At 55.2% G+C, this 23,455-nt stretch overlaps 1 protein-coding gene across 1 annotated transcript in view; it reads right to left on the bottom strand.

The window, feature by feature from the left end:
• Window positions 1-8,674: 8,674 nt before the first annotated feature.
• The window catches only part of LOC133356186 (isthmin-1-like), a 20,547-nt gene continuing 5,766 nt past the window's right edge, over window positions 8,675-23,455 (bottom strand). The window contains 5 exon segments of the mRNA XM_061573566.1: window positions 8,675-12,254; window positions 12,256-12,521; window positions 12,866-12,916; window positions 13,779-14,133; window positions 17,198-17,404. Coding sequence (XP_061429550.1) covers window positions 11,793-12,254; window positions 12,256-12,521; window positions 12,866-12,916; window positions 13,779-14,133; window positions 17,198-17,404 — 1,341 coding nt within the window. The 3' untranslated portion in view covers window positions 8,675-11,792.

Here is a 23,455-nt window from a genome sequence, read left to right as displayed (position 1 = left end):
TGGCGCTGTGTGTGCGTGTTCCTATTGGGGGCTGTGTGTGCGTGTATCCCTGATGGGGGCTGTGTGTGTGTTCCTGACGAAGGCTGTGTGTGTGGAACATCTTCGCAGATAAAAAAAAATTCAGGCTGGCCTGCCTACGATCCGTGTGAAGAGCTCACAAATCCTTGAAAGATCTGGACACAGTCCCATCAGTGAGCTCCTCCGACAGGCCAGGCTGCGTTGGCTGGGTCATGTAGCCCGCATGCCCAGCCACCGCATGCCTAAACAACTTTTGTTCGGCCGGATCGAGGGGGCTAAACGGGCGCGGCACGGGCTAGGGAAGAGATGGAGCGATGTGGTACAGGAGGACGTGGAGCTGAGTGGACTTGCCGATGACCTGTACCAGCGGTGTCAAGATCGGCCTCAGTGGAGGAGGCTCGTGAAGGACGCTACTGGGCAGTTGAAGACAGTCGCCCTCCAACAACAACGGAAGGCGGAGGAGCAACGCTCACAACAATGAGCGGCACGCCTGGTGGATAAAGCACAGCAAGTTGGTACAGTAGGAGGCACAAGTGGTGCATCAGCCAGTCATCTCAGTCAGGCAAAACATGGCACCTGGATCTGTCCTTGGACCTTCTGCCAGCGGGCGTTTGACACTTCACGTGGCCTCAACGTGCACCTAGCCTGACACAAGCTCCATGGTCACGTCACTGCAACTTAGTGGCAAATATGCGGTTGTTGTTGTGTTCCTGATGGGGGCATGTATGTGTAACCCATCATGATCATGACCCAGGAATTCCTCACTGTGTCCAAAAGACTTTGTGAGGAGGATTCCTGCTAGGTTTTCGCATTCGGGGGGTGAGTATGGTGGGCGACGATTTCTTGCGGTGTGGCTTCCCAACCCACTACCCTGCGGTGTAGATTCTTCAAAGTTTGAAAACTTCGTGACCGTGATGCCGGTGTCGTCTCGCCCCCGACTACTCGTGAAGACGCCGCGAGACCTCCTCTTTCCTTTTTGAACGTTCGCGGGCAATGTCACCGCAGTGGTGAGCACGAGGCGCTGCCTTCACGGAACGCGAAGCATCTGCTGCTGCACGCCCACCGCCCCATCATAAACTACCACCTTGATTACACTGCGTGACAATTAGTTTTGTTCCTGGGTAGTAAGTGTTATTTCCTAATTGCGTATGCCTCAAAAGTACAGAAAATAGATATTATTCCCCACAAACTTTGCTTTTGTGACCAGGACATTGGTATTTAGAAATTTACCTATTTTCCAGAACATTCCAGATAGATTCAGTGCCGAGTAAACTTGGTGAATCTTCTAGAACATTCTAGAACTTTCCAGTAACATAAATAATCGTATAAATACAGGGGCCTTAAGCCCACCAGTTCAGTTTAGTTCCAGCTGCCTAAGTCAGGGGTGTCCAAACATTTTGCAAAGAGGACCACATTTGATAAAGTGAAGATGCCCGGGGGCCAATTGATCCTTCTGACATTTTTTAAACCACAAAAGTTACGTGTAAATACACACTGTTATAAAACAATTTTCATTGTCACAATTACCTTTATTTTTCAAATGACAATGTAACCAAATATAAGCCGCTCAGGCAGACGTGAACAACTTTAAAAACACAATTCTGCCTTTCATTCAGTCAGATAACATTGAACAAACTGTATAGAATACCTTAAATTTCTATGAGTGAAATATCTTTGCCTCATGAACATTTTAAACAGGAGTTATAAGTAATGCAAAGTGGTCTGTTATCATTAAACTTTAAAACAAGTGAATTTTGCCCTTGTCTTTTACAAGATCTTTCAGAAATCAATAGTTTGTGTCACATCTACAGGTACATAACATCAACAGTTATAACCAAATCTTATTCAAGAGTTTAATAAAAACAAATGCCATAAGTCCAAGTGCATTAGTGTGCTTTAGGCTTTTCACTGTTAATAGTGAGAGATGTTACCGTTCAAAACACTCGATTTCAGATTGATCAAGGAACAGATAACTTGCTGACACTAATGAGAAGGGTGATGCTGAGATCTAGATTTCAGTAAAGAGACCAGGTCTGGCTTGAGGGCAGTGGTTGAGATACGTAAAATGTCACGCAAGTGGGAGTCTCTCATCCTTGACCTCAATCGGTTCTTGTTTAAGTTCATGACTGAGAATGTTTGCTCACACAAATACGTGGAGCCGAATATGCTCAGCATTTTCTTAGCGAATGACCGCATTTCTGGAAACCTGCTTTTGTCCAGCTGCCGATAAAAGTCAACAAGAGAACACTGCTGGTGTTTTCCACGGCACTCATCGTCAAACTGCAGCTCAATGAGCTCCAGCTGCAGCTGTGGAGGAGCATCATCAGGGTCCACGGAGAAGGGAGAAGAGAAAAGCAACATGTCCTTTTCAATAACTACAAAGTCCCGAAAGCGTTTGTTAAATTCCACAGAAAGAGATGCGATAGCTGTTGCATAACTCTTCATTTGCGCACCGATGTTGTCCTGTGGGAAACTGTCAATGACCACTTTCAAAGCTGGGAAGTGCGCGGTGCAGGGCTCTGTTTGGGACAAGTGTCTTTGGAAAAGTTGCAGTTTGGTTCCAAAGGCCTTGATGTGAGCGTATAGCTGGCTCACCACTGCATCTTTCCCTTGAAGATTAACATTCAGCGCATGCAGATGCTTCGTTATGTCAACCACCAAAAAAGCCAGATTTGCCAGCCATACAGGATCGGACAGTTCTTCCATTGGCTGTCCCTTCTCACCCAAAAATGTCCATATTCCTCTTTGAGAGAAAAAAATTGCTGCAGTGCGGACCCCCGACTTAGCCACCTCACATCGTTGTGATATATTACGTCACCATATTAGCCTGGATGTCACGCAAGAACTGCTGAAACTGTCGGTGGTATAGAGCTTTAGAGCGAATAGAATTGATTGCCTTTGCCACTGGTTTCATAACATCGTCAAATTTGAGATGTTTAGCGCAGAGAGCCTGCTGGTGAATGATACAGTGAAGTTTAATAGCGTTACCTGCTTCTTCGCTGACTTTATTGCAGATCAGTGTGGACAATCCACTTCGCTCACCAGCCATGGCAGGCGCACCATCGGTAATGATCCCAGAAACTTTACTCCATGGTAGTTTCATATCATCAACAGCTTCACAAACAGAAACCAATAAATCTGTTCCTCTGGTTTGCTCTTTAAGGCTTTTGAGGTCAAGCAGCTACTCTGTCACGTTCATGTTGTCATCAACTCCTCTTAAAAAAATAAGTAGTTGTGCAGTGTCAGATGCATCGGTGCTTTCATCGCAGGCTGATGAGAAATAATCAAGAGCCACTCCCCTGTCCCCCAGTTGTCTCGGAATATCTGACGATATGTCCTCAACTCTCCGTGCCACAGTGTTGCGTGCCAGGCAAACATTCATACATTCTTGCTTCTTCTCGGGGCAAATGTTCTCCACCATTTTCATGACACAGTCTTTGATAAACGCACCTTCAGTAAAAGGTTTGCCATGTTTAGCTATTAACATGGCCACTTCATAGCTGGCTTTGGTGATGTTTTCCTTTGACTCACAGGCCCACGTGAAGAATCGCTGTTGCAATGCCAGAGCAGCACTGGAGTTGCTTCACTTTTTCAGCGCTGTCACTCCCTGTTAGCTTGTCGTATGTTGTAGCATGTTTAGTCTCGTAGTGTCTCTTTACGTTGAAATCCTTAAACAAGGCAACCGTTTCTTTACAAATTAGACAAACACAATTGCCTTGATTTTCAGTGAAGAAGTATTGTAATTCCCACTGCTCCTGAAAGCGGCGGCCCTCACTGTCAACTTTTCTATTTTTTTGTTTGCAGTCGCCATGGCAGAAATGACTCGAGAAGGGTTCGCGGCACGGATGCAGAGCCAGAGGGCATTAGAATGGTGCTGTCACCGTGTGGTAAAAGGAGGAATTAGATATTTTAAATGTTATGATTTATTTATTCTGACAGAGCTAGCGAGCCATAAATAACACATTATAAGACCGAAGCTGCGGACCGTGTGAAATCTGACCGCGGGCCGTGTTTGGCCCGTGGGCCGGACTTTGGACATGCCTGGCCTAAGTGAATTCATATCTGCATTTTTCTGAGATGGCATCAAGAGGCTGCAAGCAACCGGCAGACGCATTGTGCTATGTCTATGGACAATTTATCAAAACAAGGGCAAAAAAGTACTCTGTGGAGTGTGGAAGATTCTGCTAAGATGTGTGAGGCCTACAAGGCATATTTTGGCATGCCTGTCGGGGATCAAGACTAAACCTGGGCACCTCATTTCACCTGCGAGCAATGCAAAACAACTCTGGAAAGTAAGATGGACAATTGTTGCTCGGAATTTTATGTTATAAAATTTGTTTAAAAAAAATTGTAAAACATTTTTCTTTTCAAATGTTTTACAATTTTCAATGTTATTGAAAAAAATCTATCTTATATGAAAAATGTTAGGAGAATCTCTTACACATTAGTCATGGGTGACATAAATGTATTTTTGTAAGATGGTACAGAGGGGAAAAGAGAGCCATGAAGTTTTCTATCCCAATAATTTGGTGGGAACTTACTGACCACTCAAGCAACTGCTACTTCTGCATGATGGACCCTTCCAAACGTCGGACTGTCAAGAAGGCACCTGCTATCACGTATCCGGACCTTCATCCATCGCCCCGGTGCCACACTGCCATGAGCTCCCCGTACCCACTCCTGTAGAGAGAACAGCCGTCTTTAGAAGAGAGCAGCAAGTCAGAGAGCGAGGAAGACGTTGTAGATCCAGATGACAATTTCAGAGGTGGAGCTGAGGAGAGAAACCCATACTACCCCAACCAAAAATACCTCAACGACTTGATCAGAGATCTTGGTCTCACCAAGTTCAATGCCGAGCTTTTGACGTCTAGGCTCAAGCAGTGGAACTTGTTGGATGAAAATGTGCAAGTCGCAGATCAGAAGAAGCATCACCAACCTTTTTGCAGCGTCTTTACCCGTCAAGATGGGCTCTGCTTCTGCCACAATGTGACCAGTCTGTTCGAGGCAATCAGAATCGCCTGTAACCAGAATGAGTGGCAACTCTTCATTGACAGCTCATCCAAGAGACCCAAAGCCATGCTGCTCCATGATGGTAACAAGTACCCGTCTCTTCCCCTGGCTCACTCGGTGCACCTCAAAGAGGATTACAACAGCATAAAGACCTTGCTGGACACCTTGGAGTATGATGATTACGGCTGGGAGGTCATCGGAGACTTCAAAATGGTTGCATACCTGATGGGTCTCCATGGTGGTTTTACCAAGTTTCCCTGCTATCTTTGCCTTTGGGACAGCAGGGACACCAATGTGCACTACCATAGGCGGGACTGGCCACAGCGAACTGAGTTCTCTGTGGGGAGGAACAACGTCAAGTGGGAGCCACTGGTGGACCCGAAACGTGCTAATGCCACCACTGCACATCAAATTGGGCCTCATGAAACAATTTGTCAGAGCTGTAGATAAGGAGTCGGCAGCCTTCAAGACTTCTTCGCTAAGCTGTCTCAGGCAAAGGTCAAAGCCGGTGTCTTCGTCGGACCACAGATAAAGAAGATCCTGGAGTGCAATGAATTCCCCAAGAAGCTCACTAGTAAGGAGAAAGCGGCTTGGGACAGCTTTGTCGCAGTGGTTCGTGGCTTCCTGGGCAATCACAAGGCCGAAAGCTATGTGGAGCTGGTTGAGACTCTGGTGAAGAACTACGGCACAATGGGCTGTAGGATGTCCCTCAAAGTCCATATCCTTGATATTCATCTTGATAAATTCAAGGAGAACATGGTAGCGTAATCGGAGGAGCAATGCAAGCGCTTCCACCAGGATATACTGGACTTTGAACGCCGCTACCAAGGACAGTATAACGAGAACATGATGGGAGACTACATTTGGGAGTTGATTTGTGAAAGTGATTTACTGTATAATTAATCGTAAATCTCGAAAAACTACTCACTTTTAAATCTTTTGTAGTAATTTTTGTATTACTTTAGTATAAATATACGTAAATTTTGATGCATATGTTGTTTTTCTGACTTTGTGTGAGTGAATAGACACAAATTCGTCAGTTTTCTCATTGAAAATAGGTAAATATAAAAACATCACTGTCCTGGTCACAAAAGCAAAGTTTGTGGGGAATAATAGACATTTTCTGTACTTTTTAGGCATAAGCAATGACGAAATAACACTTACTACCCAGGAACAAAAAGTGTGTTACATCGTGTTATCAATTATCAGCGTCACTCTCATTATCGGCATCGACATTAACAACAATAATAATGAACTCGGTTTAATAAAGCACCTTTCAAATTGGTAATCTCTAAGGCGCTGTAAATTTATGGGATAAGAATAAATAAATTATGTACAAATAAAACGCTGACATTGTAGAAAAATCCCAATCACAAGTCAATAAACCCGAAGACAAACCCAGACGAGAAACATGGGCGACTGACTCTTTATCGGTGGAAGCCAGGGAAGCTGTCATCATCATCATGGCTACGTACGGTGGGAAAGAAATCAACATCACGAACACCACCAACAACAGCAGCAATCGCCGTTCGCTCCCCCCATCACCACGACGCTTGTGCCATGCTGAGTTGGTGAACATCACCACCACCACCACCACTCCTTACTCCCTCCCCCCTCTCGTTCCTCTCTCCACCGCTCCCTCTCTCCTCCCACTCCTCCCCCTCTCCCCACTCTCCTCCACCGCTTTTCCACTTTCCCCTCTCCTCCCCCACTCGCCCCCCCTACTCCCTCTCCTCCCCCTCTCTTCTATTCCCCCTCTCCTCCCCCTCTCTTCCACCTCTCCCCACCCTCTCCTCCCCCACTCCCCCCTCTCCTCCCTGTCTCCCCTACTCCCCCCTCTCCTCCCCCTCCCTTCTACTCCCCCCTCTCCTCCCCTCTCTCTACCACTCTACCCCCCTCTCCTCCCCTCCCTTCTACTCCCCCCTCTCCTCCCCCTCTCTTCCACCTCTCCCCACCCTCTCCTCCCCCACCTCCCCCCTCTCCTCCCTGTCTCCCCTACTCCCCCCTCTCCTCCCCCTCCCTTCTACTCCCCCCTCTCCTCCCCTCTCTCTCCCACTCCCCCCTCCCCTCCCCCTCTCCTCCACTCCCCCCTTTCCTCCCCCTCTCTTCCACTCCCCCCTCTTCTCCCCCACTCCCCCTTCTCCCCCCCCTCTCCGCCACTTCCTCCCTCACCCTCCTCCTCCTCTCTTCCACTCCCCCCTCTCCTCCCTTTTCATCCCCCTCTCTTCCCCGCCCCTCTCTTCCTCCCCCTCTCCCCCTTCTCCTCCCCCCTCTGCTCCCCCATGCCCTCACTCCCCGACTACCCCGACCACGTGGCTCGATTGTTCAGCTCCCCCACATCAAAGCGCGGAGGCCGCTCGCAGACAAAGTCAACAACGGGCAGAGAGAGGGCGGTGGATGCGCAAAGCGCTGCGTCAACATCGCCGCTGGGGAGACAAAGGCGGCCGGGCGTGGTGCTGGCCACCCACCCCCTCGTGTGCCGTGCCGGCCCTAATAGGTGCTCGCTAACACCACTTGCCCCTACAGTCCGTTAAGGCCACACGGGTGATCTTTGTCTTTGGTGTGAGTAATGATGTCGGGGCAGTGTTGGTGCTAATGGTGGTGGTGGAGACAGCGAGCGGTTGGGGGTTGTGCCCATGTGGATCTCATTGGGGTGCCATGGATTGTGCGTAAAGCGGGGAGCGGTGGCGCAGTGGTTAGCTCTCTCGGCGAGGAAACTTGTGACTGTTCCCACTCACGGCTACCATCAGTGGCGTTTTCCTGAACCGGGTCTGGGTCTCCCCAAGGTAGACTCGGCTTCGAATGAGTCCCCGGGCCGTGGCGGTTCTGGCCGCCCCACCCCCTCGTGCGCTGTGTCGCAGGCGCTCGCCAACAGCACTTGCCGCGACAGCCCGTGGCGACTTCGCGGGGGATCTTTGTCTTTGTGTGTTGGGTCAGTCGGGCTGCGTGCCCGTGTGGCGCCTGACGGGAGTGGTGGCGCAGCGGTTAGCGCTACGCTACGAACCGGGTCTCCCGGGTTCGATTCCCGCTGCCGACACCGGTGACGATGATCTGAACCGGACCTGGGCCTCCCCTAGGCCGATTCAGCCTCAAATGAATCTGGAGTGGTGTGTAAACATCGCCACTGGGGAGACAAACGCGGCCGGGCGTGGCGCTGACCACCCACCCCCCCGTCCTTCATAGGTGCTGCTCACTAACAGGACTTTCCCCAGCAGTCTGTTTAGGCTATACGGGGGATCTTTGTCTGTGGTGAGTGGTGGCGCAGCGGTTAGCACGCTGCGCTACGAACCAGGTCACCCGATTTCGATTCCCACTCGCTGCCAACGGAGCCAGTGACGATGATCTGAACCATTCCTGGACCTCCCCGAAGTCGACTCCAATGTGTTTCTGGGGCATTGGGTAGAAGTCGTCACTGGGGAGACAAATGCGGCCGTGCGCGGTGGTTCTGGCCACCCACTCCCTCGTGTGCTGTGCTGGTATTTATAGGCGCTCGCGAACAGCACTTGCCCCAATAGTATGTGGAAGGCTACACGGGGGATCTTTGTCTTTGTGTGTGTTTGTATATATAGAACTGCATAAACCACAGGTTTTACAATCATAATTTATTGTACAGTGTTTACCAAACCACAACCCCCCATCCCCCCCTTTTACAACAAATCATCATCATCATCATCGTTGCTGTTCCACCCGCTAACCCCGCACAGCCTCGGCGAGTCTCAATGCTCTCGTAGTGTATAGTGTAGTGTATAGTGTAGTGTATAGTGTAGTGTGTAGTGTAGTGTATAGTGTAGTGTATAGTGTAGTGTGTAGTGTAGTGTGTAGTGTAGTGTATATTGTAGTGTATAGTGTAGTGTATATTGTAGTGTATAGTGTAGTGTGTAGTGTAGTGTGTAGTGTAGTGTATATTGTAGTGTATAGTGTAGTGTATAGTGTAGTGTGTAGTGTAGTGTGTAGTGTAGTGTGTATTGTAGTGTGTATTGTAGTGTGTATTGTAGTGTATAGTGTAGTGTATAGTGTAGTGTATATTGTAGTGTGTATTGTAGTGTATAGTGTAGTGTTTAGTGTAGTGTATAGTGTAGTGTATAGTGTAGTGTGTATTGTAGTGTATAGTGTAGTGTAGTGCAGAGGTGTGGACTCGAGTCATGTGACTTGGACTCGAGTCAGACTCGAGTCATGAATTTGATGACTTCAGACTCGACTTGGACTTGCATAACAATGACTTTGTCCCACCTCTGGTGTAGTGTATAGTGCAGTGTATAGTGTAGTGTATATTGTAGTGTATAGTGTAGTGTATATTGTAGTGTATGGTGTAGTGTGTAGTGTAGTGTATAGTGTAGTGTGTATTGTAGTGTATAGTGTAGTGTATAGTGTAGTGTATATTGTAGTGTGTATTGTAGTGTATAGTGTAGTGTATAGTGTAGTGTATATTGTCGTGTGTATTGTAGTGTATCGTGTCGTGTATATTGTAGTGTGTATTGCAGTGTATAGTGTAGTATATATTGTAGTGTATATTGTAGTGTATAGTGTAGTGTGTATTGTAGTGTGTAGTGTAGTGTATAGTGTATATTGTCGTGTGTATTGTAGTGTATAGTGTAGTGTGTATTGTAGTGTGTAGTGTAGTGTATAGTGTAGTGTATATTGTAGTGTATATTGTAGTGTATAGTGTAGTGTGTATTGTAGTGTGTAGTGTAGTGTATAGTGTAGTGTATTTTGTCGTGTGTATTGTAGTGTATCGTGTCGTGTATGTTGAACTTCTTTCGCACCATGAATAGCCACCCGCGCTCACGGGAGGTGCGGGGCAAGGACGACCGCTCGCTGCTTTTCAGGAGGCTCCTGCCAGAGTGTCGCCGTAGGGGGGAGCGATGTGGCTGCTGCCGCTGCTGCTGCTGCCCGTTTATCCCAAATGGAATCAACTCTCCGGATCGTTCGTGAACAGAATCGTTGACCGTGACGCGGGCGGCACACAATGGCCAACGTCTTGCGAGCGACGTCGCGGAGACCGTGACCGCCCCCCCCCCCAGCGTCGTCAGAGAGGTTGCCGTGGTCACCGCGACCCATCGCCTGGGGGGGCAGCCCCATCGCCTGGGGGGGGCAGCCCCATCGCCTGGGGGGGCAGCCCCATCGCCTGGGGGGGCAGCCCCACGGAGTCGAACCGAGAAGGTCGTGCTGGGGAGATAGTACGTGACACGGTACCCCCCCACACACCCAGCCCCCTCCTCCACTTAGAGAATCGCACACAGACTTAGGAAGCACAGGGAGAGAGAGACCCTGAAACACACACAGACAGGCACAGACAGGGGAGACAGGGTCACAGACACTCGGACAAAGACACTGAGACACGGACATCAAACATTCATTCACATGTCAGCATTTACACAAAGACAAAGATCCTCCGTTTAGACTTAACAGACTGTTGGGGCAAGCGCTGTGAGCAAGCACCTATGAAGGCTGGCACGGCACACGAGGGGATGAATGGCCAGCACCACGCCCGGCCGCCTTTGTCTCACCAGGTGCGATGTTAACACATCGCACCTGGTACTCATTTGATGCTGAGTCGACCTAGGGGATGCCCAAGATCGGTTTAGATAATCGTCACTGGTGTTGGTGGCCGTGAGCGGGAATCGAACTCGGGTCGCTGGATTTTTAGCGCAGCGCACTAACCACTACGCCACCACTCCCCCCTTCACACGCTCTCACACACTCTCACTTTCTCACCAATACCCGCAATTCGCCATGAAGTGACAGTGGCGTCACCACGGCGACTGTGCCAGGCCAGGTGCACTTTGAGGCCACGTGAAGTATAGAAGGCTCGCTGACAGGTCACGGGACAGACCCAGGTGCCATAGGTTGACTGAGATGACTGGTAGATGCACCAGCTGTGCCCCCTACTGTGCCAACTTGCTGTATTTTAACCACCCAATGCTCCACTCGTTGTTGTGAGCGTCCCTCCTCTGCCCTCCATTGTTGCGACTGTCTCCAACTGCCCAGCAGCGTCCTTCACGAGGCTTCTATATAGAGGCCGATATTGACACCGATGGTACCGTCCATCGGCAAGTCCACTCAGCTCCACATCCTCCTCTACCGCATCAGCTCCATCTCTTCTCCAGCCCTCGTCGTGCCCGTTTATCCCCCTCTCTGCGGCCAAACAGAAGCTGCTTGGGCATGCGGTGGCCGGGCATGCTGGCTACATGACCCAGCCAACGCTGCCTTGCCTTCCGGAAGAGCTCACCAATGGTACTTTGTCCAGATCTGCTCTCCGTTGTTGTTGCTCTCTGTTGTTGTTGGAGGGCGACTGTCTCCAACTACCCAGTAGCAGCCTCTTTCACGAGCCTCCTCCACATAGGTCGATCTTGATACCGCTGGCACCAGTCATCGGCAAGTCCACTCAGCTCCACGTCCTCCTGTACCACATCACTCCATCTCTTCTCTAGCCCATGCTGCGACCATTTAGCCTCCTCTGTCCGGCCGAACAAAAGCTGTTTAGGCATGCGGGCTACATGGCCCAGCCAACGCAGCCTTGCCTGCCGAAGGAGCTCACCGATGGGACTCACACTCTTTCTCACACACTCACACTCTCACACACTCTCTCTCACACACACACTCACGCTCTCTCACATACACTCTCCGAAACACTCTGACTCCCGCGATCCAACCCACCCCCCACCCCTTACCCGACATCCGTGAAAAAGAGCTTCACAGTTCATCGGATTCCTCCTCCTCCTCCAGTATAAATTCCATCTCCCCCCACCCACGCACGAGTGGAGTCAGAAGTCCCCGGCCTGCCCGAGGAGGCGGTCGAAGTCGGCGTCCCGGGGGCTCTCGGCGCAGCCGCGGCGGTTGTTGGGCGGCCGCGCGGCGTTGTAGCGGCTCCAGTCCCCGCGGCACGCCAGCCACGGCCCCACGTCGAGGCGGCGGTGCAGCTCGGGGGAGAGGTCGGCGCTCACCAGGCTGGGCGTGCCCGCGCCGGGCCCCCGGGTCACGAGGCGCATCGCCGCGTCGTAGCAGCACTGCTGAGCCGCCAGCAGCGGCGACGACGACGACGGAAGAGGAGGAGCGTGGGTGGGAGCCGGGCGGCGGCGGTGCCTCGGTGACGACGAGGAGGAGGAGGGAGCGGGCTGCGTGTGCGGGACAGAGCGGATGCAGTAGCGTGCCGAGGGCTTGTAGACGTCCAGGCGCTCGTGTGGTCCGCTCGCGTCGCGCCAGCGCACGGAGCGAGCGCGGCGCGGCTGGGGACGAGGACGAGGAGGAGGAGGGTGGCGGCGATTGCGGCGATTGCGGCCGTGATAATGGGTCTAAAGATTCTGCTGCCCCCAATGCTCCCCCCGCCGCTGCTGCCCCCGACTCGGGGGGCTCTGGGATGAGGGCGCTGCCGTAGGCGACCTGCCGGGGGTAGACGCAGGGGCAGGAGGGCAGCTCGGCGAGCACGCGGCGCACGTACGGGCGCAGAGCCGCGCCGCGCTCGCATCGCGCCCACCGCTCACAGCTGTCGGCCCCTGCGGAGACAACGGCACCACCACCACCCGTAGTATTAGCGGTAGCGGTAGTGATCGCGGAAGTGATGGGGGTGGTGTTGGGGGTGGTGTTAGTTGGTGGTGATCAGGGTGGTAAAAGCAGTCGTGTTCGGGGTGGTGATCGGGGTGGTGTTGGCGGCGGTGATGGGGGTTAGTGATATGGGGTAGTGATGGGGGTAGTGATGGGGGTAGTGATGGGGGTGGTGATGGGGGTGGTGATGGGGGTGGTGATGGGCGTGGTGATGGGGGTGGTGATGGGGGTGGTGATGGGGGTGGTGATGGGGGTGGTGATGGGGGTGGTGTTGGCACTGCGTGCGTGGCCCCACCGGTGTTGTTGAGCCGTGTCTCTGCGCTGGGTGGAGGTGACGTTGCGTCTCCTGCAACACAGCACGGGGTCAGCACCACACCACAGCACCACCACCACCCACCGTTCTAACCACTGTCGTTGTTGTTGTGCGTGTGGTGGTGGTGGTGGTGTTGTGGTGCAACAGCTTTCGCGCTGCGCTATGAACCCGGCGACTCGAGTTCGATTTCCACTCACGGCCAACACCGGTGACGATTATCTGAACCGGTTTTGGGCCTCCCCTATGTCGATTCAAATGAGGACCTGGTGCGATGTGTAAACATCGCCTCTGGGGAGACAAAGGTGGTTGATGGCCACCCACCTCCTCGCGTTCAGTGCCGACCTTCATAGGTGCTCAATAACAGCACTTGCCCCAACAATATGTTGAGGCTATACGGGGGATCTTTATCTTTGGTGTTGTGGTGCTACCGGGGCAGGCCTGCGTCTTGCTGGTCGAGCAGGCCGGGCCACCCCCCCTACAAAGACAAAGATCCCCCGTGTAGCCCACGCAGACCGTTGGGACAAGTACTGTTAGCAAGTGGTGCCTATCAAAGCCAGCACGGCACATGCAGGGGGTGGGTGGCCAGCACCACGCCCGACTGCCTTTGCCTCCCGAATGGCGATGTTTATACACTGTACCGGGTATTCATTTGAGGCTGAGTCGACCTAGGGGAGGCCCAGGACCATTTCTGACCATCATCACTGGTGTTGGTAGTCGCGAGCGGGGAATAAAACTTGGGTCGCCGGATTCGTAGCGTGGCACGCTAACCGCTGCGCCATCGCTCCCACCACACACGCACGCACGCACAGACGCACAGACGCACAGACGCACGCACAGACGCACGCACAGACGCACAGACGCACGCACAGACGCACGCACAGATGCACGCACTCACCATAATCATCACCGTCGTCGTCGTCTTCGTGAGTAGCCCCCTCCTCCTCCCCGACGCTCACCATCTGCTGCCCTCGTTTGCGTGACCCAAAAAAGGCCCCATCGTCCGCACCGTCCCCGTACCCCACATCATCATCATCCTCGCCATCCTCCTCTTCGTAGTAGCTGTAATCCGATTGCCCGCCGGCCTTGGCACCCTTTGACCCCTCGAGCGACCTCTGCCACAGCTGGAGGAGCCAGCGGGGCGCCAGCTGGGCCGCGGCGGCGTCGCCGCGCGGCTCCGGCCAATCGAGGCGGCCGGCCCCCGTCACCAGGTCCAGCTCCATCTCGGGGCTGCTCACAACCTCAATGGTCACCTGGGGGTGGACGGGGAGGGGGTGGGGGGGGAGTCAAAGGTCGATGGTCACGTGGGAGGGAGGGCATCCGAAGCAGCGGCGGCGGCAGTAACAGAAGCAACGGTAACAGCCGCAGTGGCAGGAGCAGCATCTCTCCACTGCTGGATGAAGGTCTGCCCCCCAAACCGTCATGCAGTAAACCAAACTCCGCCGAGACCCCCGGCGCTGATGGCAATCACCCGAGCTCTGTAGTTTTTTTTTTCCATATTACGGTGGTTATCTGCCAATTAATAGTATTTGCATCGTAATTCGCTGCTTTACATTTCGACGCGATAAGCCGCCGCTTCGTTGAGCTATCGGATGTGATGGGAAGGTCGCTACTAGCTCAAGGGGCCTTACCTGGTTAATAGTTTATCATAAGCGTTTATACACGTGGGAGGACACCCGAGCACCTGGAGAAAACCAACGCATGCGAGGGGGCAACGCTCTATCCCCGTACAGACGTCGCTGTGACGTCTGGCAAAAAGAGCTTCAGAGCTCATTAGATCCCTCCACTATAAAAACTGATTCCTAGTCTGGGACGGGTGGCGTGAACACTTTGCTGCGGCGCCTTGTGGAGAGGAGCCAGGGGTACGGGGATCTTGCGTCCCCACCCACGGGGTAGAAGGGAGCCTCACGACAACGTCTGTCTGTGTGTGTGGTGATCCACCAACCCCTCGCTGATGGTGGGGCTGGGCTCACCTGGATGTTGGGGTGGGGCTCACCTGGATGTTGGGGCTGGGCTCACCTGGAGGTTGGGGCTGGGCTCACCTGGAGGTTGGGGCTGGGCTCACCTGGAGGTTGGGACTGGGCTCACCTGGAGGTTGGGGCTGGGCTCACCTGGAGGTTGGCGTGGGGCTCACCTGGAGGTTGGGGCTGGGCTCACCTGGAGGTTGGGGCTGGGCTCACCTGGAGGTTGGGGTGGGGCTCACCTGGAGGTTGGCGTGGGGCTCACCTGGAGGTTGGGACTGGGCTCACCTGGAGGTTGGGTGGGGCTCACCTGGAGGTTGGGGTGGGGCTCACCTGGAGGTTGGGACTGGGCTCACCTGGAGGTTGGGGCTGGGCTCACCTGGAGGTTGGGGTGGGGCTCACCTGGAGGTTGGGGTGGGGCTCACCTGGAGGTTGGGGCTGGGCTCACCTGGAGGTTGGGGTGGGCTCACCTGGAGGTTGGGGTGGGGCTCACCTGGATGTTGGGGTGGGGCTCACCTGGAGGTTGGGGTGGGGCTCACCTGGAGGTTGGCGTGGGGCTCACCTGGAGGTTGGGCTGGGCTCACCTGGAGGTTGGGACTGGGCTCACCTGGAGGTTGGGGTGGGGCTCACCTGGAGGTTGGGGTGGGGCTCACCTGGAGGTTGGGGTGGGGCTCACCTGGAGGTTGGGGCTGGGCTCACCTGGAGGTTGGGACTGGGCTCACCTGGAGGTTGGGGTGGGGCTCACCTGGAGGTTGGGGTGGGGCTCACCTGGAGGTTGGGGTGGGGCTCACCTGGATGTTGGGGTGGGGCTCACCTGGAGGTTGGGGTGGGGCTCACCTGGAGGTTGGGGCTGGGCTCACCTGGAGGTTGGGGTGGGGCTCACCTGGATGTTGGGGTGGGGCTCACCTGGAGGTTGGGGTGGGGCTCACCTGGAGGTTGGGGCTGGGCTCACCTGGATGTTGGGGTGGGGCTCACCTGGAGGTTGGGGCTGGGCTCACCTGGATGTTGGGGTGGGGCTCACCTGGAGGTTGGGACTGGGCTCACCTGGAGGTTGGGGTGGGGCTCACCTGGAGGTTGGGGTGGGGCTCACCTGGAGGTTGGGGTGGGGCTCACCTGGAGGTTGGGGTGGGGCTCACCTGGAGGTTGGGGTGGGGCTCACCTGGAGGTTGGGGTGGGGCTCACCTGGAGGTTGGGGCTGGGCTCACCTAGAGGTTGGGGCTGGGCTCACCTGGAGGTTGGGACTGGGCTCACCTGGAGGTTGGGGTGGGGCTCACCTGGAGGTTGGGGTGGGGCTCACCTGGAGGTTGGGGTGGGGCTCACCTGGAGGTTGGGGTGGGGCTCACCTGGAGGTTGGGGTGGGGCTCACCTGGAGGTTGGGGTGGGGCTCACCTGGAGGTTGGGGTGGGGCTCACCTGGAGGTTGGGGCTGGGCTCACCTAGAGGTTGGGGCTGGGCTCACCTGGAGGTTGGGACTGGGCTCACCTGGAGGTTGGGGTGGGGCTCACCTGGAGGTTGGGGTGGGGCTCACCTGGAGGTTGGGGTGGGGCTCACCTGGAGGTTGGGGTGGGGCTCACCTGGAGGTTGGGGCTGGGCTCACCTGGAGGTTGGGGTGGGGCTCACCTGGAGGTTGGGGTGGAGCTCACCTGGATGTTGGGGTGGGGCTCACCTGGATGTTGGGGTGGGGCTCACCTGGATGTTGGGGGGGGGCTCACCTGGAGGTTGGGTGGGGCTCACCTGGAGGTTGGGGGTGGGGCTCACCTGGAGGTTGGGGTGGGGCTCACCTGGAGGTTGGGGTGGGGCTCACCTGGAGGTTGGGGTGGGGCTCACCTGGAGGTTGGCGTGGGGCTCACCTGGATGTTGGGGCTGGGCTCACCTGGAGGTTGGGGTGGGGCTCACCTGGAGGTTGGGGTGGGGCTCACCTGGAGGTTGGCGTGGGGCTCACCTGGATGGTGGGGTGGGGCTCAACTGGAGGTTGGGGTGGGGCTCACCTGGAGGTTGGGGTGGGGCTCACCTGGATGTTGGGGTGGGGCTCACCTGGAGGTTGGGGTGGGGCTCACTTGGATGGTGGGGGTGGGGCTCACCTGGATGTTGGGGTGGGGCTCACCTGGAGGTTGGGGTGGGGCTCACCTGGATGGTGGGGTGGGGCTCACCTGGATGTTGGGGTGGGGCTCACCTGGAGGTTGGGGTGGGGCTCACCTGGATGGTGGGGTGGGGCTCACCTGGATGTTGGGGTGGAGCTCACCTGGATGTTGGGGTGGGGCTCACCTGGAGGTTGGGGTGGGGCTCACCTGGATGTTGGGGTGGGGCTCACCTGGTGGTTGGGGTGGGGCTCACTTGGATGTTGGGGTGGAGCTCACCTGGATGTTGGGGTTGGGTTGGTTGAAGTCGGCTTGGGAAAAGTCCGGGAGGCTGAAGAGGAGCGGGAACCCTGCAGGCTCGTCGCCCTGAGGCTGAGCGTGCTTCTGCTGCTGCTGCTGCTGATGATGATGCTGATGATAGTGATGTTTTCCCGGCCGCGTTCCCTTCGCTCCATGCCTCCTCAGAGAGTTATCCAGCAACCCTGGCTGATGCCATCAACATCAGCGACATCACCATCAGTGCCATCATCATCATCAGCGCCATCATCATCAGCGACATTATCATCATCATACTCTTTGGTTCTTTAGGTAAAGTCACATTGGAAGAAAAAAATTTTACCTACGTGACTTTACCGAAAGAACCAAAGAGTATGGATTCCTGCAGTCACGAAAGCTTGAAATCATTATCATCATCGCCAATCGTGACATCACCATCAGCGCCATCATCAACATCGCCATCATCATCATTAGCAACATCATCAGCAGCAACACTATCATCAGCAACATCGCCATCATCAGCAACATCAGCAACAAAAGCAATGCCATGACCATCAGTGCCATCGCTATCAGTCCCATCACCATCATTGCCATCATCGCCATCATCGCCATCAGCACTCGTCGTGTACATACAGAATGTGTCTATGTACGTGTCTTTGTGCACGGTGTGTGAGTGTGTGAGTGTGGGTGGGTGTGTGAGTGTGTGAGTGTGGGTGGGTGTGCGAGTGTGTGCGGGTGTATGTGGGTGTGTGGGTGTGTGGGTGTGTGGGTGTGGGAGTGTGAGTGGGTGTGTGAGTGTGTGAGTGTGGGTGGGTGTGTGAGTGTATGTGGGTGTGTGGGTGTGTGGGTGTGTGAGTGTGGGTGAGTGTGTGTGAGTGTGTGAGTGTGTGTGGGTGTGAATGTGTGAGTGTGTGAGTGTGGGTGGGTGTGCGAGTGTGTGCGGGTGTATGTGGGTGTGTGGGTGTGTGAGTGTGGGTGTGTGAGTGTGGGTGAGTGTGTGAGTGTGGGTGGGTGTATGAGTGTGTGCGGGTGTATGTGGGTGTGTGGGTGTGTGAATGTGGGTGAGTGTGTGTGAGTGTGTGAGTGTGTGTGGGTGTGAATGTGTGAGTGTGTGAGTGTGGGTGGGTGTGTGAGTGTGTGCGGGTGTGTACGTTGCGTAGTGGTTAGCACGCTGCGCACCAAACGCAGCGTCCCAAGCTCGAGTCCCCCTCATGGCTACTGAATGTCTCTTCTGTGTGTGCCTCTGTGAGTGTCTGTCTAGAGACGCTGCTGCTGAGACTGGAGCGTGCCATTAAGATGTGGGGCCTTACCATCAGCCCCAACAAAACTAAGCACCTGCCTGGGTATTTTGTACCATCGGACACTCCACCCCCACAACTCCCAATCGGTGATGGGGCAGTTGTGGAGAGAGTGGAGAGTTTACCATACCTGGGCAGTGTGCTTATGACCGGCTCCAGTTTAACAGCAGAGGTCTCACTCCGAATCAGTCGAGCGGCAATATATTTTCATCGGTTGCGTAACGCTGTGTGGAAGCTACCTGGTCTGTCGCTCCGCACGAAGCTTCAGGTCTTCTCGGCCACGGTCATTCCCTCCCTTCTCTACGCTTGCAAAACGTGGACCCCCCTAATGGAGCATCTTCGCCGGTTGGAAACATTTAGGCTGGCCTGCCTACGATCTATCCTGGGTTTAACCAGGCTGGATTGTGTGAGGAGCTCACAAATCCTTGAAAGATCTGGGCAAAGTCCCATCGGTGAGCTCCTCCGGCAGGCAAGGCTGCGTTGGCTGGGTCATGTAGCCCGCATGCCCAGCCACCGCATGCCTAAACAGCTTTTCTTCGGCCGGATCGAGGGGGCTAAACGGGCGCGGCACGGGCTAGAGAAGAGATGGAGCGATGTGGTACAGGAGGACGTGGAGCTGAGTGGACTTGCCGATGACCGGTACCAGCGGTGTCAAGATCGGCCTCAGTGGAGGAGGCTCGTGAAGGACGCTACTGGGCAGTTGGAGGCAGTCGCCCTCCAACAACAACGGAGGGCGGAGGAGCGACGCTCACAACAACGAGCGGAGCGCCGGGTGACTAAAGCACAGCAAGTTGGTACAGTAGGGGGCACAGGTGGTGCATCAGCCAGTCATCTCGGTCATCTCGGTCAGTCGACCCGTGGCAACTGGGTCTGCCCCGTGACCTCCTGCCAGCGGGCGTTCGACACTTCAAGTGGCCTCAAGGTGCACATGGCCTGGCACAAGCGTCGTGGTGACGTCACCGCCACTTAGTGGCGAATGGCGGTTGTTGTTGTTGTTGTTGTCTGTCTCTGTGAGTGTCTCCTCTGTGAGTGTCCGTCTGCTTCCAACGTCTTCCCATCTGCCCAAGCCCCGCCAAGTGGCACCACCCCTCCCCCTCCTTCCTCCCCCCTCCTTCCTCCCCCCGTCTCCTCCCCCTCCCCTCTCCGCTTTGAAGCTCCCCGCCGTTTGAAGTTTTTGAGGAAAAGAGAGAATTCGGAGTCTCTGGAGAATCGCGCACTTAGGCACGCGTGTACACACACACACGTAAACACACATACACACACGCGTGTACACACACACACGTAAACACACATACACACACGCGTGTACACACACACACGTAAACACACATACACACACGCGTGTACACACACACACGTAAACACACATACACACACGCGTGTACACACACACACGTAAACACACATACACACACGCGTGTACACACACGTAAACACACATACACACACGCGTGTACACACACACACATAAACACACATACACACACGCGTGTACACACACACGAATGTGTACACACACAGACACGTAAACAAGCACACACACACGCGTGTACACACACACGTAAACACACACGAATGTGTTTACGCGTGTACACACACACGTAAACACACACGAATGTGTACACACACAGACACGTAAACAAGCACACACACACGCGTGTACACACACACGTAAACACACATACACACACGCGTGTACACACACACGAATGTGTACACACACAGACACGTAAACAAGCACACACACACGCGTGTACACACACACGTAAACACACGCACTCACACGCGTGTACACACACACGAATGTGTACACACACACAAAGGTCCCCCGTGTAGGCTCAACACACTGTGAGGGCAAGTGCTGTTGGTGGGCCCGGAAAACAGCATTCGCAAGAGTTGTGTGGCCGGAACAACTCCCGTCACCCTTTCTCTCCCCTGTGGCGGTGTTTCCTACACACTGCACCAGGTACTCATTTGAAGCCGAGTCTACCTTGGGGAGGCCCAGAATTGGTTCAAATAATCGTCACTGGTGTTGGTGGCCGTCTGCGGGAATCGAACTCGGATTGCCGTGTTTGTAGCGTAGCATGCTAACCGCTGCGCCACCGCTCCCCATATACATCTCGACAAAGAGAACACAGGCGGAGATTTGTCCGACGGGAGTTGAGTGAGAGAGGGAGTGAGAGAGAGAGAGAAGGACGAGGGGGGGTAGAGAGAGGTGGGGTAGAGAGGGGGGGGGGTAGAGACTTTTAAGCAACTTTTATTGCCACCAGCAGCAACAGCACTGGAGGCGATTCCGATACGAAATACATAAAGTCACCATCAAACAAATAACAATCACTATAAATCCACGCGCTGTGCCGCTAAATGCACCGCGCACAACCCGAAAGACAGGAGCAGTGGGCGATGGAGGAGGCCGTGTGCTCGGTGGCAGATGACGGGGAGCTCTGCATGCAGATATGAGCTACCCGTCGGAGGCCGTTTGGACTGCGAGAAGGGCTGCGTGCAGAACGAGACAGCGAGAGAGTGAGCGAGAGAGTGACCGAGAGAGTGAACGAGAGGTGGGGGTTAACATAAAGCAAAGTTATTTTTTTTATTACGAAATGATGAAAGTGCCGACTACACCGAGCATCTTCTTGTTTCCAGTGATCGTAAAAAAGAAAGAAAAGTCACGTGGTGGTGGTGTTCATCGCGCATGCCACGGTGACGAGCGAGCGGTTCAGAAGGTGAACACGAGGGTGCCGTCCACGCTGGTACTTGTCCGGCCCCCCAACGCTCGAAGAAGACGCGAGATAGAGAGAGAGGAAGGAGTTAGAGAGGGAGTGTAAGAGAGAGGAGTTAGAGAGGGAGGAATGAGAGAGGGGTGAGAGAGAGAGAGAGTGGGGGGAGCCCCCATCTGTAGTGAATTATCTCTCAGACCCCATTTCCGAGTCCCTCGCGCGGAAAATTTGGTTCCAATTTTCTTTTCCTTTCAACTCCGGAAAAAAAAAATCGACGGTGAATAATCCCAACTCCACGCGGCCCTACAGCTCACGCCGCGCTCTCTCCACTGCTGGACGAAGACCTCCCTAGGCCACCGCCATCCTCTCGTGGTCTTGCGATGTGCGACCAATCCACCAAAGCTGCCTGCACACGCGAGCTGATCCACGCCAGCGGCGCCACCTCCGCGGCGGACCGTCCGACGGGACGCGTTTCACTCTTTTGGCTGCCGATCCGTCATTAGCCTCGACCACCGGGGGGAGGTGCGGGGGGGCAGTGGGGGGGCGGTGGTGGGGGGCACCATTCCCTTTCAGGCGTGACGCCTCCTGCCTATAAGGGCCTCCTCTCTTCACCGTGACGAGGATGTCCCCTCTACCCCGCGTGTCCCTCTACCTCCGCGTGTCCCTCTACCCCCGCGTGTCCCTCTACCCCACGTGTCCCTCTACCCACGTGTCCCTCTACCCACGTGTCCCTCTACCCCACGTGTCCCTCTACCCACGTGTCCCTCTACCCCACGTGTCCCTCTACCCACGTGTCCCTCTACCCACGTGTCCCTCTACCCACGTGTCCCTCTACCCCACGTGTCCCTCTACCCCGCGTGTCCCTCTACCCCGCGTGTCCCTCTACCCCGCGTGTCCCTCTACCCCGCGTGTCCCTCTACCCCGCGTGTCCCTTCTACCCACGTGTCCCTCTACCCCGCGTGTCCCTCTACCCCGCGTGTCCCCTCTACCCCGCGTGTCCCTCTACCCCGCGTGTCCCCTCTACCCCGCGTGTCCCCTCTACCCGCGTGTCCCTCTACCCGCGTGTCCCTCTACCCGCGTGTCCCTCTACCCCGCGTGTCCCCTCTACTCCGCGTGTCCCTCTACCAGCGTGTCCCTCTACCCGCGTGTCCCTCTACCCCACGTGTCCCTCTACCCGCGTGTCCCCTCTACCCCGCGTGTCCCTCTACCCCCGCGTGTCCCTCTACCCCGCGTGTCCCCTCTACCCCGCGTGTCCCTCTACCCCGCGTGTCCCCTCTACCCCGCGTGTCCCTCTACCCCGCGTGTCCCTCTACCCACGTGTCCCTCTACCCACGTGTCCCTCTACCCCGCGTGTCCCTCTACCCCGCGTGTCCCTCTACCCCGCGTGTCCCTCTACCCCGCGTGTCCCTCTACCCCGCGTGTCCCTCTACCCCGCGTGCCCCCTCTACCCCGCGTGTCCCTCTACCCCACGTGTCCCTCTACCCCACGTGTCCCCTCTACTCCGCGTGTCCCCTCTACCCACGTGTCCCTCTACCCCGCGTGTCCCTCTACCCCGCGTGCCCCCTTTACCCCGCGTGTCCCTCTACCCCGCGTGTCCCTCTACCCCGCGTGTCCCTCTACCCCGCGTGTCCCTCTACCCACGTGTCCCTCTACCCCGCGTGTCCCTCTACCCCGCGTGTCCCTCTACCCGCGTGTCTCCTCTACCCCACGTGTCCCTCTACCCCACGTGTACCTCTACCCCACGTGTCCCCTCTACCCCGCGTGTCCCCTCTACCCCACGTGTCCCTCTACCCCACGTGTCCCTCTACCCCGCGTGTCCCTCTACCCCACGTGTCCCCTCTACCCCACGTGTCCCTCTACTCCGCGTGTCCCTCTACCCCGCGTGTCCCTCTACCCCACGTGTCCCTCTACCCCGCGTGTCCCCTCTACCCCACGTGTCCCCTCTACCCCACGTGTCCCTCTACCCCACGTGTCCCTCTGTCAGTCTCGCGGTGCGATCCCAACGTTTCAGAGTGTTTGGCTGCTGCTATAAATTTCCACGTGATAAGCCACTTCGCTGGGCTATCATCTGTCGCTTCTGAAAGAGAGCTACATAGCTCAGTGGGGCCTTACACCTGGTAAAATACAAAGTTTAGTTTATGTTGTCATTGGTTGTTAAACGAAAGCTAAACGAGTATTTTGATTTTACCAGCTAAGGCCCCACTGAGCCGCACAGCTCTTTTTCAGAAGCGACCCGGCCACACATA

The sequence above is a fragment of the Lethenteron reissneri genome, chromosome 53 (genome assembly GCF_015708825.2).
Source record: "Lethenteron reissneri isolate LAM-NWPU_2019-01 chromosome 53, ASM1570882v1, whole genome shotgun sequence".
NCBI classification, from domain to species: domain Eukaryota; kingdom Metazoa; phylum Chordata; class Hyperoartia; order Petromyzontiformes; family Petromyzontidae; genus Lethenteron; species Lethenteron reissneri.
This window is presented reverse-complemented; position numbering and strand designations above follow the sequence as displayed.